Genomic DNA, 16,737 nt, shown 5'->3' on the forward strand with positions numbered 1-16,737 from the left:
GTTCCGATTGGTCAGCCGTTGGAGAGAGGCTCCCTATGATTGGCCGGCCATCTGTGCAGGATGATGGAGGGTTTCTCTGGGCTCTTCGCTCCTTCAGAGCCGCCGGCGGCTCTGTCGTCTGGCCCGGGAGTGCCTGCCGTGGTGTCAGGCGGTGGTGGTGTGGGGTTCGTAGCAGGGAAGGCGCATTCTGTCTCCGGTGTCCCTAACTCTTCCGTGCCCGGACCCCCTCTGCCTCCGCCACCGTCACTGTCTGCGGTGCCTGCCGGCGAGGATGTGGCCCGGAGGTCGCCGGGGGGTCCCTTCTACCTGCTCAAGGAGCTGCCGGGTGAGTGCTGGTGTGGCTGGTGGTGTAGCTGGTGGTGCCCGGGTACTACAGGAGTTGCATTCTCATCATATAGTGTCTTTAAATATGGCTGCCCCCACTCTATGTATATGCCTAGTCTGCTCAACAGGCTATGTAGTAACCCCGGACCTCCTCCAAGTTGGGGAATGCCAGGTGTACAGTATGTGTGAGTGTACTTGAAATAAAGGCAGGCTGCTAGTAAAAGGGAAAAACCTGTGCAATCCTGCTGCCTGTGCTGGTAACCACAATACTTGGTAAATTGCAGTGCAACAGTTATTGTTTGACTATCTTGGATGAGACAATAATTCCCATTGGCTGAGACTTACATTTGATTGGGGGGGGGGGGTTAATTCCCGATATAGAAGTAACTTGTCGGCATGGTACATCGAATGCTGCTGTTCCCCAGAGATGTCGTGTTGGCATATCTATATGTGCCTGGTGGTACATTGTGCCAAATCTAATCCACCGCCCATATTGTTCATTCTAGCACCCTGTAAAATCCGTACAGTTCTGCCTTCCTGCCTGAGATATTGGTATCTGCTGTGGTGTTTCTACCACAGTTTGGTTTGCGGTCATCACCTACATCGCTCAGTTAACGTGCTCCTGTGGTCCCTTTCCATGTCGCGTTTCAGGTGTAGCGCCTCAAACTTGGCAATATTGCTAGCATCTTGTAAAATGCTAACAAGGGATGGAACTCAGGGGTAGATGTATGAAGAAGTGATAAAGTGCCTGGTACATTATCACCGGCTTTTCAGCTCCTGACTTTTTTAAGTTACAGGTTGGGTTTTAAATAGGGACAGTTAGATGCTGGTGATAACGTACCAGGCACTTTATCACTTCTTCTCCCTTCATACATCTAACTCATAATTGTTCAGTCCTTCATTAACATTGCTCAGTGTGTACACGCAATCTGCGCTGACAAACCGTCTGATGTAAAAACAAATGCCTGTCACTTATTTGTGTACCTACTGTAGCTTTACATTGGTTTTGTGTCCTCTGTATTTTAGAAGTGACATGCTGTTTAGAAATTTCCTGAACATTTTTTTGGGTGTCTGAAAACATTTTGTCTACCTTGGGAGCTTTGACATGTGGCGAATGATTGTGTTGGAAGTTTTAAGGAATTGATGAGTTTGTCAGTAGATCCTGTATAGACTGGTGACACAAATATATCCAATGTACGTCAGGGTTTCCTAAACACAGCTACAACACCAGCCATTATCTAACAATGTTGCGCATTGATGCAAATATAAACCATTTAGCAGCTTGTTTCAATACTGACGTTTGCACCCTTTCATATAAAGCTCTTGTTGTCTTGATTTTCTTTTGAAAATGTGTGTTTTTTATATTTTCCTTTTTATGCAAATTTATTTCTGACCATTTATTTTTCTTGTGTTTCCAGGGCTATCTGACCTCACAGGCAGCGTCAATCTTATACTGCATTATAATCTGGAACATTCCTTTGGTAAATTCTGTGGCAAGAAAGTCAAAGAAAAACTCAGCAACTTTCTCCCGGACCTCCCAGGTGAGAATAGAATGATACGATGGAACTGTGGCGAGATTAGTGTAGGGGGAACCCCTAGGTCTGGCATGTCCAAACTATGGCCCTCCAGCTGTTGTGAAACTACAAGTCCCATCATGCTTTGCCTCAGTTTTGCTATTAGGGAAAGCTAAACATATGGAAAAGCATGCTGGGATGTGTAGTTTCACAACAGCTGGAGGGCCAAAGTTTGGACATGCCTGCCTAGGTGAACTGGAGGGAATTTGGAGCATTGATTTACTTGTGAATGTAGAGAGAGTAAAAAGAATCTGATGATACAAGCAAAGATGCAGAGCTATGGTCCGTGTCCCGGCACCTTGAGAAAAAAAAATGATGCTTCTGCTTTGCCATCAATGGAGCAAAACAATCTGGTTCTCCCTCATCGATAGCAAAACTATTCAACATCGGGCATAAACCATTAATCATTTTGAATGGTCGATGGCCCTCCCTACCCTAGACTACTGGACTAAATGATTTCCACTGACTTACCGCTTTCTTGTAAGATGATGGCTCTGAAGAGAATCGATCATACGCCGATGTATCGATTGTCTGATCTATTAATTACCTTATTTGACCTCAGTGTGAAGACCCCTTAGAGCTCCGTGAGAGTGTAACCTCATATGATATGACCAGTAACGATGACCACAGATACAAGGTTGAACTCTGATTTAATGATGACGAAAACAACATATTTATACACAACAAACGACGCTGGTTCAATTACATGATTGGTTAATATTTGGTGCAGAGGTAGGGAAATAGCAGTGTCTTTGTGGGGTGGCTTATACATCGCCTTGTGTAGTATTCGTTAGTTATGAGAAAGCACAGAATGTACAGTGTCTAAGGAAAGTAACAAAGTTTATGATAGCAGCGAGTACTGGAAAAGAGCCAGGATATAACCACTTTGAAATCAGCAGGGACAGACATAGAGAAACAAGATGGCTGATTAACCCTTCAATGAAAACAAGATGGCTGATTAACCCTTCAATCCCCTCTTAGAATCAATGTCCTTTTTAGACAATTTGATTCTTGTAGATGGCATCTTGTTTGGTACGATGGATTTTAACATATTCACTATAATCTTCTGGTGAGGGAAGGCTTTTGGCGAGATCAGTGTACATAGCAGGTGTTACATTATCCAGGTACTTGGAACCAATCTTCTTACATATGGGAAAGACACAATATCCTACTATCATAAGTACAATAATTATAATGAGAATAAACATGCCTATTTGTGTTAGTGCGTGTTTCCAATCGTTTAGCCATCCAAACCAGCTACTCCAGGGGTCCGTGACACCTGAGTTCTTCTTGAGTTCGATGGATAAATCTTCTAGATGTTTAATAGCTAGGGTAGTTTTCCCATTAGGACCTGTGTTGTCTGGGATATAAGTACAGCATCCATCAACCTTACCTATGTACACACAGGTTCCTCCTTTCTCGGCAAGCATCATATCTAAAGCCATACGATTCTGAAATGTCATTTGTGATGTAGCTTCCAACTGTTCAGCAATACCTTTCAAAGCGTCCCTAGTATCATTAACGAAGCGCTGTTGATTATAATATATGTAATTTATCCAGTTCACATTTTTATTGATGGTTACCTGGGGAAACAGGGACTCGAAGCCGGCAGCGACCTCATCACGAGCCTTAAATTCTTTAGGAACTCCCCGGGGAACACCAATAGTGTCTATGTATATGTGTGGATCGAAGCTTTCCTTTGGAGCTTCTCTTTTGTTTCTGGAGTTTGTGTTAGGTTTATCTGTGGGAGGAGGCTCAGGCAAATCGGCTGGGAGAATGTGTATGGGCATAATGATCTTTGCCAGGGCACACTCTCCTTTCCAAGGATTATCCAGCTTTGTCCTGAGTCTCATGTCTCCACAAATAAAATAAATATCTCCCAAAGATTTCTTCATGGTGGGTATGGTGATATGTCTTCTTTCAGCACAATACCCATCAGGAAACAATTTCAATTGTACAACATTTTGATCAGTACTATTAGAGAAATAACAAGTGTAATTACCGGGGTAAATAGTTATAGTACTACCAGGGTTGGTATTCTTTGTCATAATGGGGTATTCCTTTTTCCATTGTTCACATTTGGCTTCTTCTATTACAGTGTCAGTGTATAAACTAAAAAAGCATTTATCCTGTTCAGGTGGTATGTGTATGGGTACAGTACCTAAATGGGGTCTGGACTTTCCACACACATAGCAATCAGTTTGATTAACCTTGCGGGCATTATACTTCATCCATTCTAACCAATAGTTTACATCAGAGAAACCTGTTTCCATAGACATGGTATCTTCATACGTGGGATTATCAATGGCTAACATATCATTAAAAGTAGTGACATGTGGTTTAAGGAATGATGGTGGTGTTTTAGGTTTTACAGTGGCTTTGAGGGCGGTGTATTCTGGGTTATCGTACATGTCCTTTAAATGGAATTTTCCTCTTGGGCCCCCGTTTTCCCCTGATTGATATTTACCCAAGACATATAGTCCGGCATCACCGGGGGCCGGGTTTTCTAAGTTAATGATAAATTGGCCATTGCAGGTGCCCTTTTTTCGTAGGGACATACGGGCTAGTAAGGATCGACCATTGGACCATTTATGGATGCCAACATCGGGGTAATATCCCCAGTCTTGGCTGATATCAAAGGCAGTGGTATCTGCTCTAGTGTTCCACCCAACAGCCCCCCATGAGTTGCAAGAATCTCCCCAGTAAGTACTAGTGACACAGATATATACGTGACTTACAGCGTGTGGTGTGTGTTGGATGTTACACAGCCAGGGCAGCGGTGGTTCTTCTCGATTCCCGCCTTGATTGTTTGAACAAGATACAATATCACAATAAGAAAATATGAAAGTAGCAACAGTTGTACTAGAAGAATTATACCAGAAGGTAAAACGTCCATCATTCTGAGTAATATCAACTTCAGCAAAACAATTATAAAGAACAAGCCCGAGTAAAATCACTAGGGCTAAGGTGGGGGGAGTCATATCCTGTAGCGTCGTCCTCGGCTTCAGAATGTTGTACCCCTGATTCCTCGTCACCTCCAGCCGGCAGGTCTTCTCCAGGTTGGAGGTCAGAGCCACTGGCCCCCGTTATTACCTCTCTCGTCCCGTCTGTGTCAGTCTCGGGATCGGTGTCGACCTCTATGTTGACGTGTGGTGGAGGTGGAATTTTCTTCACTCTGGATGCATGGATCCACGTTGGTCCTTCGTCGGTGAGGACAGCCGTCCTGGTAACCGCGACCACTTCTGTTTCTGGACCGTAGGTGAAATCTCCTGGATGTTTATTTCTGGGTAGGATCTTTACAACGACCTTGTCTCCAACCCTAAATGGGTGAGTGGGTATCTGTGGATGAGAAGGATTCTTAAAGATAACATTTTGTTCAACTTCATTAAGTTTCTGTATTAGGGATCTGACATACTCTTCTCTTATTATTTCTAAGTCTCCTTCTGTGGTAACTAAAGGGTTCTTTGCCCAGGGAGTGGGGAAAGGTCTGCCCATCAGTACTTCAAAGGGGGAGTAACCTAGAGTCTTTTGTGGAGTCATTCTCTGTGGGTGATATGGAATGTGAAACTTCCATTCTATTTGCAGTGCTTTGACTAGTTCTGCTGTGACTTTGGCTGTGAAGGCTGAACCTTTATCGCTATTGATTCGGAGCGGGCATCCTCAGCGCGGAATGATCTCTCGCGTGAGTATGCGGGCTACTGTTTTTGCATCTTCTGATTTAGTGGGATAAGCTTCCTGCATTATTGATATGTGTAAAATCTATTTGAAGATGTGTGAATGGTGTGGTTGGGTATTCTAGATGTTGGTGTCTTGCTTTATTTGGGTTGTTTGGGTTGTTTCTAAGACACACTATACATCTACTGATGTACTGTTTTACAAGTTCTTTGGCATTAGTAATGTAGAAATCATTGGAGAGGAGTAAAGTAGTTGTTACTATACTATGGTGTCCTACTCCGTGGTAATGTACTATGAACAATGATGCACTGGTTTGGGGTATACATGGTTTCCCCTCTTTGCAGATTAATCCAGTCCGTGGATTCTTCTGCAATATTGGATATGTTCAATCTGATAGATCTGAATTAGAGGCAGCAGCCTGTAATTCTGTCAGTAGGTATGTATCATCTAGCGAAGGAGGCGAGATGACAGCAAGAGTGAGGTTATATGTTGCTGTAGTGGCAGCACGTTTAGCAGCGGTATCAGCGAGAGCGTTGCCTTTGCTGATGTCATCCTTTCCTCCAGTGTGTGCTTTACAATGAAGGATGGCAATTTGAGATGGTAATGTAATTGCGTGTAAGAGATCTGTGATGAGTTGCGCATGTGATATGCCTTTCCCATCAGCGCCAGTGAAGCCTCGGCGTTGCCTGAACAACTCCGTAAGCGTATTTGGAGTCTGTGTAAATTGTGACAGGTTTGTTTTTTTTGTAAATGTGACAAGCTCGAGTGAGTGCAATGAGTTCTGCAGCTTGTGCTGACTGTAAGGGGACTGTCTTTGCTTCAAGGGTGGTGTTTGGAAGTTTAACCACTGCATATCCTGCCTGGTACGTGTTGTCATTGGGACGGCTGCAGGAGCCGTCAACAAATATTATGTCGGCATCGGGGATAGGCACAGTCGACATGTCTTGTCTGGGTGAAGTTTCTGAGTCAATTGTCAGAGTACAGTCATGTTGAGGCGGCGCCTCGTCGTCAGGTCCTTTAAGACCTAAAAGTGCGTTTAGTACAGGGACAGGTCCTTCTGAGTTTGTTGCGTATTTTACAGTGAGAGAAGGATTCCCTAGTAGGAGTACTTCATAGCCGCTGAGTCTTTGGGCAGACATGTGTTGTGTGTGTAGACCTTTGAGGATGGAGAGGACATTATGTGTGGTATGTAACACAGTAGGATGTCCTAATGTAAGTGATGTGGACATCTCAACAACCATTGCACAGGCAGCCAGTGCTCGAAGACAAGCTGGCATTCCTTGCACAGTGACAGGCATTACTTTTGAAAAAAAAAATGCGACAGGGCGCATTTTGCCTCCGTGAAGTTGGGTCAGTACACCCGCCATAGTTGTACATGTGTCCCTTGCAAACAAGTGAAATGATAACATATAGTCCGGGAGACCAAGCGCGGGACTCTGTACTAACATTTCTTTCAATTTTTTAAATGCAGAATACATTTCATCTGACCATTGTATAACCTTGGGTTTGTCTTTGAGTGTGCATTGTCTCAAGATATTATCATAGTAGGAACAATCAGAAATCCACTGTCTGCAGTAACTTACCATACCCAAGAAAGACAACATATCCTTCTGGGTAGTTGGGGTGACCAGGCCCAATACAGACTGTATGCGTTGTGGACTGATTTTCCTTTCTCCCTCAGAGAGTACAAAACCCAGGTAATTGACATGCGTTTTACACCATTGCAATTTTTCTCTTGACACTTTGTGTCCACATTCTGCTAACCAGTTTAACAATGAGATTCCATCTAACCGGCTGGTCTCCTCGGTGACACTACAGAGAAGCAGATCATCTGCATACTGTAGCAGGACAGAACTATGGGGGGGGTGCCATGGAGCCAATGTGGCTTGGAGGATTATGCTATAGACCACTGGAGAGTCAATATAGCCTTGGGGTAAACGACACCAGGTTAATTGTTTACCTTCAAATGAAAAAGCAAAGAGTAATTGGGTCTCTGTGTCTATAGGAATGCTAAAAATGCGTTTTTCAAATCTATGACATTAAAGTGGGTTGCGTTTGCAGGGATTGCTGAGATGAGTGAATTGATGTCAGGTACTATGGGTGCAATAGGAACAATGAGATCATTTACTTTTCTCAAGTCTTGTACGAATCTAACAGAGCCATCGGCCTTAGCAACAGGGTTGATAGGTGTCGAGTAAGGTGAGACAATGTACCTGAGTATGCCTTGTTCGAGGAAGTCATGTATCATAGGTCTAAGACCTTCAATCTTTTCTGGTGAGAGTGAATATTGTCTGCAAAACACGGGTTGTGTATCTGGTTTGAGCTTGGCTTTGTATGGTGTACAGGGTATGAAGCCAGTGTCATAAGGGCCAATGGCCCAAATTCTATCATCAATTTGATCAAGTGAGTTGTCCAGAGTATTTTGTAGTGACACAAAGTGTGGGGAGGTGACTTGGAGCCCACTCCCTTGTGGAGAGGGTGAGATGGAGATGTGGAATTTACTAAACAAGTCACGGCCCAGTAAGTTAACAGGACATTCTGGGATGATCCTGAATTGGTGTATCCCTAAGTGTTTTCCCTTGTCAGAGCGTATGATAACTGGGTCAGTCAGGTATGTGTCAGTGGGTATCCCGTTGATTCCCATTGAAGGAGTAGTCTTTTGCAGTTCACCATCATAGTTAAGAGAACACAAAACACTGGTTGTTGCCCCACTGTCTACTAGAAAGGACAGTTTTTTTATCATCAACATATAATGTGATGAGGGGTGAATCTTCCCAATGAGTAGTGAACTGTGCAAAAGATGGGATACCCTCCTCCGGGCCCCGTCAATGTGCAGGGTCAGACCAGTCCACTCTGAAACGTACATGGTCTTGAACTGATGTTGAGTGTGGTCTGTATGGTCCCTGTTGGGGTCTGGGAGTGTAAGGTTGTTGTGGTTTCTGGGGAGGGAGTGGACAGTCCCTAGCCCAGTGTGTATTCCGGCCACAGTTGAAACAAGTTGTTTGTCTTGGTACTGCACCAGTATTGTTGTAATCTCTGTTGTATGGAGGCGCACGGGGTGTTGGACCCTGAGGGGGTCTATATGGTCTTTTCTGGTTATTTTGTGGGATCCCCCTATTTGGTCTATTTGGTGGGCCTCTGTTATTATTTTGGAAGTTGTGAGTAGAAGTGACGACAGTCTTCTTCATATCAAAACATCCAGCAGATTCTTTTTCATATAAGTGCTCACTAAATTCAGTGAGTTTGTCAGATGTCCAGGTAGAGACATTCTGTTTGACTGGCGTGGAAATGGAGGGGTGTAGGTTATTGATAAAGGTGGAAATGAGTAAAGGGAATATTTCAAGAAATAGTCCCGTTTCCTCAGTCCAGCATCTTTTAAATCTCTTCCAAAATTCAGTGACTGTAGGTTTCTATTTACATGAAACTGCAATAGGCAGCGATGTTCAGTGTTAGGGAGAGAGAGGCCAATACTGCAGCTTCCCCCTCAGACCCCCCTCTTCCAGCAAAGACACAGAAGCCTAGCAGGAATCCGCCGTACACCCTGAGAGCTCAACAGAAAATAGATCTTTCAAAGCTGAACTGGTGTACGGTGATTTCATTCCACATGTCAGTTATCTCCTGTGCTTTGTTAAGGGGATAGTCTGCAGCTGTTTACTATATTGCAGGGATCGGGGTATTAATACTGGGGACTTGATTCCAGTCCCATCTATTATATTGTCCACCTCATGGATTAACAAGGTAATAATTTGTGGGCAACATATTCCTTACATATTTCACTAGGTAATGGGGGTGGATAGACTGTTTTATTCTTACTATTATTTCCACCCATGTCGGGGTATGATTGTGTATCAATATTTCTGACTATGAACGGGAGCGTGGAAAGTTCTTAATACTCAGACCAGGGGCACCGTCTTCAGTCAGGCAGGTCGGGACCTGTGGCAGCAGACTGTGAGGGTTGGTCTTTATCTGAATATTATATGAACTATATTTCCTCTAGATACATCCCATTAAATATAAAAGTACAAAATGTTAGTGAAACAACAGACCGTCTACGTGACGGTGGACAGAGTCTTGTTGTTATGTTGCTGAGAACTGTATGTGAAGCCTCACGTTGCGTTACTCCGAGAAGGAGAGCATAAAGTCCGCAAGTCTGTTGGCATACAGTAGTCAGATTAGACAAATGGTGAAGTTATTGTGCGTGAACTTACCAGCCGCACGGTTTACAAGGAAATACAGATATCACGAGTGTGTATACTCACCAATCACACAGGGATATTGAATGAAAGAAAAACTTATACTTTAAGACAATACAATAAAGACAATTGGCCAATAAAGAATGGGCGTTCAAAGTGAGGTACTATTTAGACTAAAGACCCCAGGTCTCCTTCGTACTCCAAGTACGGCATCTGATCCTAGATCAGGTTATGTGCACAAAAATAGAAGACTTTAACTTCTATGATAGAAGACTCTAACTTCTATATAAGACATTCAACATACCCCAGGCATGGTGTCACAGGTTCAGGATCGAGTATGTCCGTAACCTCACAACAGATTCAGGCAGACTGTAAAATCTTTATGACATCTGTGTAGGAATGGACCTCGCATCCCGGACGAGCCCCCACTTGAAGAGAATCGATCATACGCCGATGTATCGATTGTCTGATCTATTAATTACCTTATTTGACCTCAGTGTGAAGACCCCTTAGAGCTCCGTGAGAGTGTAACCTCATATGATATGACCAGTAACGATGACCACAGATACAAGGTTGAACTCTGATTTAATGATGACGAAAACAACATATTTATACACAACAAACGACGCTGGTTCAATTACATGATTGGTTAATATTTGGTGCAGAGGTAGGGAAATAGCAGTGTCTTTGTGGGGTGGCTTATACATCGCCTTGTGTAGTATTCGTTAGTTATGAGAAAGCACAGAATGTACAGTGTCTAAGGAAAGTAACAAAGTTTATGATAGCAGCGAGTACTGGAAAAGAGCCAGGATATAACCACTTTGAAATCAGCAGGGACAGACATAGAGAAACAAGATGGCTGATTAACCCTTCAATGAAAACAAGATGGCTGATTAACCCTTCAGGCTCCAAGACAGAATCCTCTGAATAGAGACCGGTGTGAAGGGATAATCAGAGGGCTCTTATGGCTGTAGAGGACAAAGAATAGTTACTAGAGTCCTCCATCGCAGGGTTGATCGTCATGCTACGTCTTGCCAAGCAATATTGGTTTGCCACCGCCCCAATTGGCGTGGACACCATGCCCAGTGACATGAGTCACGCGCAGGACAAACAGTTATATGGTTATTTTACCATGCAAAATACAGGAGACACGGAAGTTAAATAAACACTAATAAAATGTGAAAAGCTCTCTGATATGTCTCTAGAGCGGGGATGGGGCACCTCCGGCCCGCGGGCTGTAAACGGCCTCCGTTGGCTGTTTGAGTGGCCCTCCCACCCGCCTGGCCGTCCTCACTGGAATAAGGAAGGGAGTCCGAGTCTCGTGTGAGTTGGTGAGTGACGTGGGCGGGTGTGAGATCAGAGTCGGCCGTCCAGCAGCACTGCAGCAGCATCCGGGCGCTGGCAGCAGTTATCGGCAGCTGGTGGGGGTAATCAGGAGGATACTTTTAAAGGGGATCATTTTGATCCGGCCCCCCGAAGGCTATCATCCGTTACAAATGGCCCTTCTATCAAAAAAGGTTCCCCCACCCCTGCTCTATGTACAAGCACACATTGGCACGTATTGAGAGAAACATAACGTGATTGAGTAGGTAAATCCGTTCAGACTTGATAAAATAGTAGCGTATTGTGACCTAACGTAACTTCTAAAGAGATTATTCAGCAGAAAAATGTTGTCAGGATGGTGTACCACATGGCTAACGTACAGCAATAAATGAGAATACGGTGACCTATCCATACCAAAAAGGTGCACGAGTTCCATTGCATTAACAATAGTTGAATTCTGCACACCACAGTAATAAAATGGGGAGAGTAGCGCAGAGTAATGCAACATTTGGTAACATCGCTACTCCACAGCAATGAAAATGGAGCGTGTGCTAATGTAATGGCTAAATATCAGAATTCAGTGGTAATAAAGGGAGCGTGTAGTGTGACAGAACCGGATCAGGTCAGTAGTACTCTGCAGCCATATGAAGAGGACAGATGTGTGGCATAGTGTAATAGCCGTATATGGTCACCATTTAACTGGGGAGAGACTAGTGTGACCTAAAGGAACAGCGAAATCTGAGGGAAATCTGCAGCTGTATTAAAGCCTCTATAGGGGAGGATATTATGACTTATGTTTTGTGTCCCTCATGTAGAGCAGTAACCACTACAGCACCACTTAGATCTGCTGCTCCATTGGAAACACATGGTCACGGATAACATGTGGCCTAGATGTATTGTAAACACTCCTTCTGCAACCAATCGTCCAGGCCTGGCCCACCTGTGGCTCTCCAGCTGTTGTGAAACTACACTTCCCAGCATGCCTTGCCACAGCTTTGCCATTCGGGAAGGCTAAAATGGTGGCAAGGCATGCTGGGAAGTGTAGTTTCACAAAAGCTGGAGTGCCACAGGTTGGCCAGTCCTGGTCTAGTCCATGTGTGGCTTTAATGTCCCTATGGACAGACTTCATCCCTATAGAGCAGCTTATCTCTTTCTGACAATGTTTGGCAACATCCCTATTAAGCTGATTCCACACAATCTCTGCTTCAAATGTATTGTGAATTGTTGTTCCTTTTATTTTTGTGCTATTTAGGGATGATTGATACACCCGGCTCTCAGGATAATAGCAGCCTACGTTCTCTCATCGAGAAACCTCCAATTTGTGGGAACTCCTTCACTCCTCTGACTGGAGCTCTACTAACTGGATTCAGACTCCACGCCGGCCCGGTGAGACCTCCCAGGGTTTAGACTCTCCGGGCTGTATTTACAAAGCAGCGGCTTTGAGGTCTAAAAAGAAATGCTCCACTAACATTAAGTTTAATAGTCTGTGTGGTGAATGTTCACCACCGTTAAGGCTGCTGCTTTATGAATATACTGCAGAGCTAGAACTGTAAAGAGAGATGTGATGTTAATCTTAGATGGTTTCTAAAGGGCCCTACACACAGAGAGATTCATAATGGGAGATTCAGCATGGGAGATGTAAAATCTCTCAAATTAAATAATAAAGCCCGGGGATTGTCATTGGACAGATGTCAGTGTGACATATAGACATTGGTGCAATAGTGTCATTGTTACATTAACGTTGGTGGTATAGGGGTCTACCCACCCCAACCATTGGTGGCACAGTAGCAGCGCACAATGAAGAGGCTCTGGCATCTTCAGGGGCGGCGTCATGTTGGGCTCCAGATGGCTGATCCCTCAGGCCACCACATACACAGAGATGTGTGGGCCTTCTAAGCGACCATAACAAGCAGGGCTGTTCTGTATCGCGGGGCCGCGCATCCCTGTCGCGGTGTGGGCTACACGCACAGCGATAGTCAGACACTTTCTGAGATATTTTTACATAAATAGCTAAAAAGTGGCTGAATATCGCTCTGTGTGTAGGGCCCATAGGAGTTTGTCTCTTGCCTTTTTTAATTCTAGCCCTCATAAAATTGTGCATTAGTGAAATGTAACAAGAATCCAATTCTGCCCCTGGCATCTTCAGTTCAAAGACTGTTGCATGTGTAAGGTCAGATTGTTATCGACAGGTTTTGTTGCTGCTCAGGACCAAATGTATCAAGCTTCAAAAAGTGATAAAGTGGGGAGGGATAAACAACCAGCCAATTGGCTCCTACCTGTCATTTTTCAACCCAGTCTGTAACATGGCAGTTGGGAGCTGATTGGCTGCATGTTTATCGCTCTTTGAAGCTTGATCCAGCTGGCCCTCCGTCTCTTCTCCTGGGTACAGTGCCCAGAGCTATTCACAGAGGAAGCTGAAGGATCAGTCCTCTGTATGGCACAGACATCCCAGCATGCCCTGCAACAGTTTTGCTATTTGCCCATGCTTAAGCTGTTGCAGGGCATGCTGGGATGTTAGTTCAACAACAGTTGGACGGCCGAAGGTTCCTCATCCCTGCCCTACTAGAAAGTGTACAACACATGGAAATGCCTTTAGCGCAGCATTACCTACTCATTTCCCATATAGTAACCAGTTGGTGAGATCCTCTGATAGGGTATGGTGCTGCCAGGGTAGATTTCGGGTATCTGAACCTAGGATTCTGGTGAAATGTAACCAGGTTATCTTTGTGGCATATAACTATAACCCCCGCATTTCCCTTTCCCAGCTTCCAGAACAATGTCGTCTAATGCACATACAGCCTCCAAAGAAGAAGAACAAGAAACACAAACAGAACCGAACACAAGAGCCGGCTCCCCCAGGTCTGTATAGTGCACATATGTCCTGTCTGTGCACATGACCTGTACAGGTGTCCCCATATAACTGTTCTTCTGTCTGTCCCAGAAACCCCTTCAGATTCCGATCACAGGAAAAAGAAGAAGAAACAGAGGGAAGATGACCCAGAAAGACAGAGAAGGAAGAAAAAGGAAAAGAAGAAAAAGAAGGTGATTGCTCATTGTGGTTTATTATTATTATATTTCTTATATAGCGTGCACATATTCTGCAGCGCTGTACAGAGAATATTTGAACATTCACATCAGTCCCTGCCTCAGTGGAGTTTAAAATCTATATTCTCTACCACATGTACATGCGCACACAGACATTCTAGGGTTAATTATGTTGGGAGCCAATTAGCCTACCAGTATATTTTTGGAAACCACGCAAGTACGGGGAGAATATACACACTCCGCACAGTTAGGGCTGTGGTGGGGATAGAACCCATTACCTCAGTGCTGTGAGGCAGTAATGTAACCATTACACCATCCATACTGCCATGTATATATAACACATGGTGGGGATAGAACCCATGACCTCAGCACTGTGAGGCGGTAATGCTAACCCTGTATATATATATATATATATATATATATATACCCTGTATATATAACACATGGTGGGAATAGAACCCATGACCTCAGTGCTGTGAGGCGGTAATGCTAACCATTACACCATCCATACTGCCCTGTATATATAACACATGGTGGGGATAGAACCCATGACCTCAGCACTGTGAGGCGGTAATGCTAACCGTTACACCATCCGTACTGCCCCGTATATACAACACATGGTGGGGATAGAACCCATGAGCACTGTGAGGCGGTAATGCTAACCGTTACACTATCCGTACTGCCCTGTATATATAACACATGGTGGGGATAGAACCCATGACCTCAGTGCTGTGAGGCAGTAATGTAACCGTTACACCATCCGTACTGCCCCGTATATACAACACATGGTGGGGATAGAACCCATGAGCACTGTGAGGCGGTAATGCTAACCGTTACACTATCCGTACTGCCCTGTATATATAACACATGGTGGGGATAGAACCCATGACCTCAGTGCTGTGAGGCAGTAATGTAACCATTACACCATCCGTACTGCCCCGTATATATAACACATGGTGGGGATAGAACCCATGACCTCAGTGCTGTGAGGCAGTAATGCTAACCATGACACCATCCGTACTGCCCCTTATATATAACACATGGTGGGGATAGAACCCATGACCTCAGTGCTGTGAGGCAGTAATGCTAACCATTACACCAGCTGTGCTTTGTATGTGAACCAAGTTATGTACAGGAGCGCAGTGTGGGGGGAGCATTTCTTATGTACAGGAGCAGCAGTTGGGGTGCTGCTCAGTGCACAGGAGCTGTGGACGGTAGTTGGGTGGGTTCATTAATGTCATTACACTAAATAAGAGGTGATGTATGTGCACTGTGATTTTTAGGGATTCTGGAAGTTGCATATAAAAGGTGTGGCTCATTAGGTCTACAACAAGGTCGACACCATTAGGTCGACGTGGGCAAGGTTGACAGTCAATAGGTCCATATGAGTTTTTTTCACTGTTTGACCCAAATGTCGTCATGGACACCGATACGTAGCACTGTGTCCCCTTCCATGTCTCGCTGCACTCGGCACACTATTTTTTTATTCTCCCACCGCGCCCTAGTGGATGGTCGGGCATGAAATACTGCCTGTCGGCTAAAAAAAACCTGTGGGAAACCCGATGTCGAATTAATGACCTGTCGACCTAGACCCATGTCAACCTAATGACCGTACCCCCCATATAAGGGTGCAAGCAAAAGTCATGAATCTAATATTTTCAAAATGCCAAGGATACAGAATGACATCTGTCTATCACTGTGAGGATCTCCATAGAGATACTACAATTTTACAATAGCCGAGTTCTATAACCTCTATTGTACAATTATTGAATATTTGAAATTTATATTATTAAAAAAATCTTAAAATAAATGAAAGTAGGGAGGACTGTGTATATTTGCTATATGCAGAGCTATAGGCACAGTGTGATGGCTGCACCAGTATCGGACTACACTTTATAGATACGATCCCATCGCTGCCAACAGATGTTTCGGAGACACACAACCAGACACTAGATCTATAGTTTTATATCTCTCATTGGGGCAGATGCATTAAGCCTTAACCAGAGATAAATGCAAGGGTGATAAGGAGAGATAAACGTCCAGCCAATCAGCTACTTACAGACTTTTTTCAAACACAGCCTGTAACATGGCAGTTAGCAGGTGATTGGATGGACGTTTATCTCTCCTTGTCACCCTTGCATTTATCTCTTGTTAAGGGTTAATACATCTGCCTCTAAAAGTGTAGCTACACCTCACCTTTATGAGGAAGTACCACTAGAGGCCACTCAACGGACCAAATTACTCCTTTGTGTGCTAAACTAACAAAGTGAAATACACAATACTTGAATACAATTTATGTTTGAGAATCAATTTAAATATTACCTTTCTCTGTTGGCCTAAAATCTGAGACGAGTACAAGTAAATGATTGTATTAAGTGTGTGCGTTGGGCCTCAGTCTATGGCTGGTATCTTAATAAACAGGTGTGGTTACTGATTGCATCTCTCTGCCTATCTCTCCTGCAGAACCGTCACAGCCCTGAGCACCCGGGAGCAGGAAGCTCACAGAGCGGATTGCGCTAAGCGCTCACACCTATTTGTACATATGTCTTCTGTTACTTTTTATAGAGTTAGTTCTTTTTAATAAAGCTCCCGCTTACCCTTCA

The 16,737-nt window shown here is 44.2% G+C and overlaps 1 protein-coding gene across 1 annotated transcript; it reads left to right on the forward strand.

Annotated features, from left to right (window-relative positions):
- The first annotated feature begins 4 nt into the window (after positions 1 to 4).
- On the forward strand, positions 5 to 16,737 carry MED19 (mediator complex subunit 19). Its single transcript, XM_083146060.1, has 6 exons — positions 5 to 325; positions 1,743 to 1,865; positions 12,342 to 12,475; positions 13,855 to 13,948; positions 14,031 to 14,131; positions 16,598 to 16,737. Exons 1-6 carry the CDS (start codon positions 61 to 63, stop codon positions 16,652 to 16,654), a joined length of 774 nt encoding a protein of 257 aa, XP_083002186.1. The 5' UTR covers positions 5 to 60; the 3' UTR covers positions 16,655 to 16,737.

Source organism: Crinia signifera, chromosome 6 (genome assembly GCF_055691185.1).
Source record: "Crinia signifera chromosome 6, ASM5569118v1, whole genome shotgun sequence".
In the NCBI taxonomy this organism is placed as follows: domain Eukaryota; kingdom Metazoa; phylum Chordata; class Amphibia; order Anura; family Myobatrachidae; genus Crinia; species Crinia signifera.

Coding starts and splice junctions, on each gene's coding strand:
- MED19 (XM_083146060.1), top strand. CDS start 61: ATGATGGAGGGTTTCTCTGGGCTCTTCGCTCCTTCAGAGCCGCCGGCG. Junction 12,476..13,854: donor TCAGACTCCACGCCGGCCCG/GTGAGACCTCCC, acceptor TCCCTTTCCCAG/CTTCCAGAACAATGTCGTCT. Junction 13,949..14,030: donor ACAAGAGCCGGCTCCCCCAG/GTCTGTATAGTG, acceptor TGTCTGTCCCAG/AAACCCCTTCAGATTCCGAT.